At 32.7% G+C, this 358-nt stretch overlaps 1 protein-coding gene across 1 annotated transcript in view; it reads left to right on the top strand.

Moving 5' to 3' along the window:
* The window catches only part of LOC119587352, a 12,851-nt gene that overhangs the window by 11,916 nt on the left and 577 nt on the right, over positions 1 to 358 (top strand). The window contains exon 7 of the mRNA XM_037936097.1: positions 12 to 114. Coding sequence (XP_037792025.1) covers positions 12 to 114 — 103 coding nt within the window. The remainder of the gene's footprint in view (positions 1 to 11; positions 115 to 358) is intronic.

The following is a 358-nucleotide window of genomic DNA, read 5'->3' as shown; positions in this document are numbered from 1 at the left end:
TTTCCTTGTAGGCTACAAAATTTCAGAAAAATGTGTCACTAGCAAACCTGTCAGCTGAGAGATCCCGTGTATATGAATGCGAGGGAGGTGTCAATTTCAGCATTCTAGATTTCAGTAAGTTTAGTGTACTTAAAGGAAGAGATGGTGCTTATTTCTCTTATTTTTAGTAATAATAAGCTATTGTTACTTTTACTTTTTGTACTGGACAAAAAAAGCAAATATTAATGGTATTAACAAGTACACTCAAAGTATCAGCAATCTTTCAACCTGTATAGGGGCATGAGTCATTACTTTCATATAAAGGGTGTAGAGCATTAATTTTTAAAGAGTCTTAGCAATAGAAATGTTTAAGCAGTTT

This window comes from Penaeus monodon, chromosome 22, assembly GCF_015228065.2.
Source record: "Penaeus monodon isolate SGIC_2016 chromosome 22, NSTDA_Pmon_1, whole genome shotgun sequence".
Taxonomy (NCBI): Eukaryota; Metazoa; Arthropoda; class Malacostraca; order Decapoda; family Penaeidae; genus Penaeus; species Penaeus monodon.
This window is presented reverse-complemented; position numbering and strand designations above follow the sequence as displayed.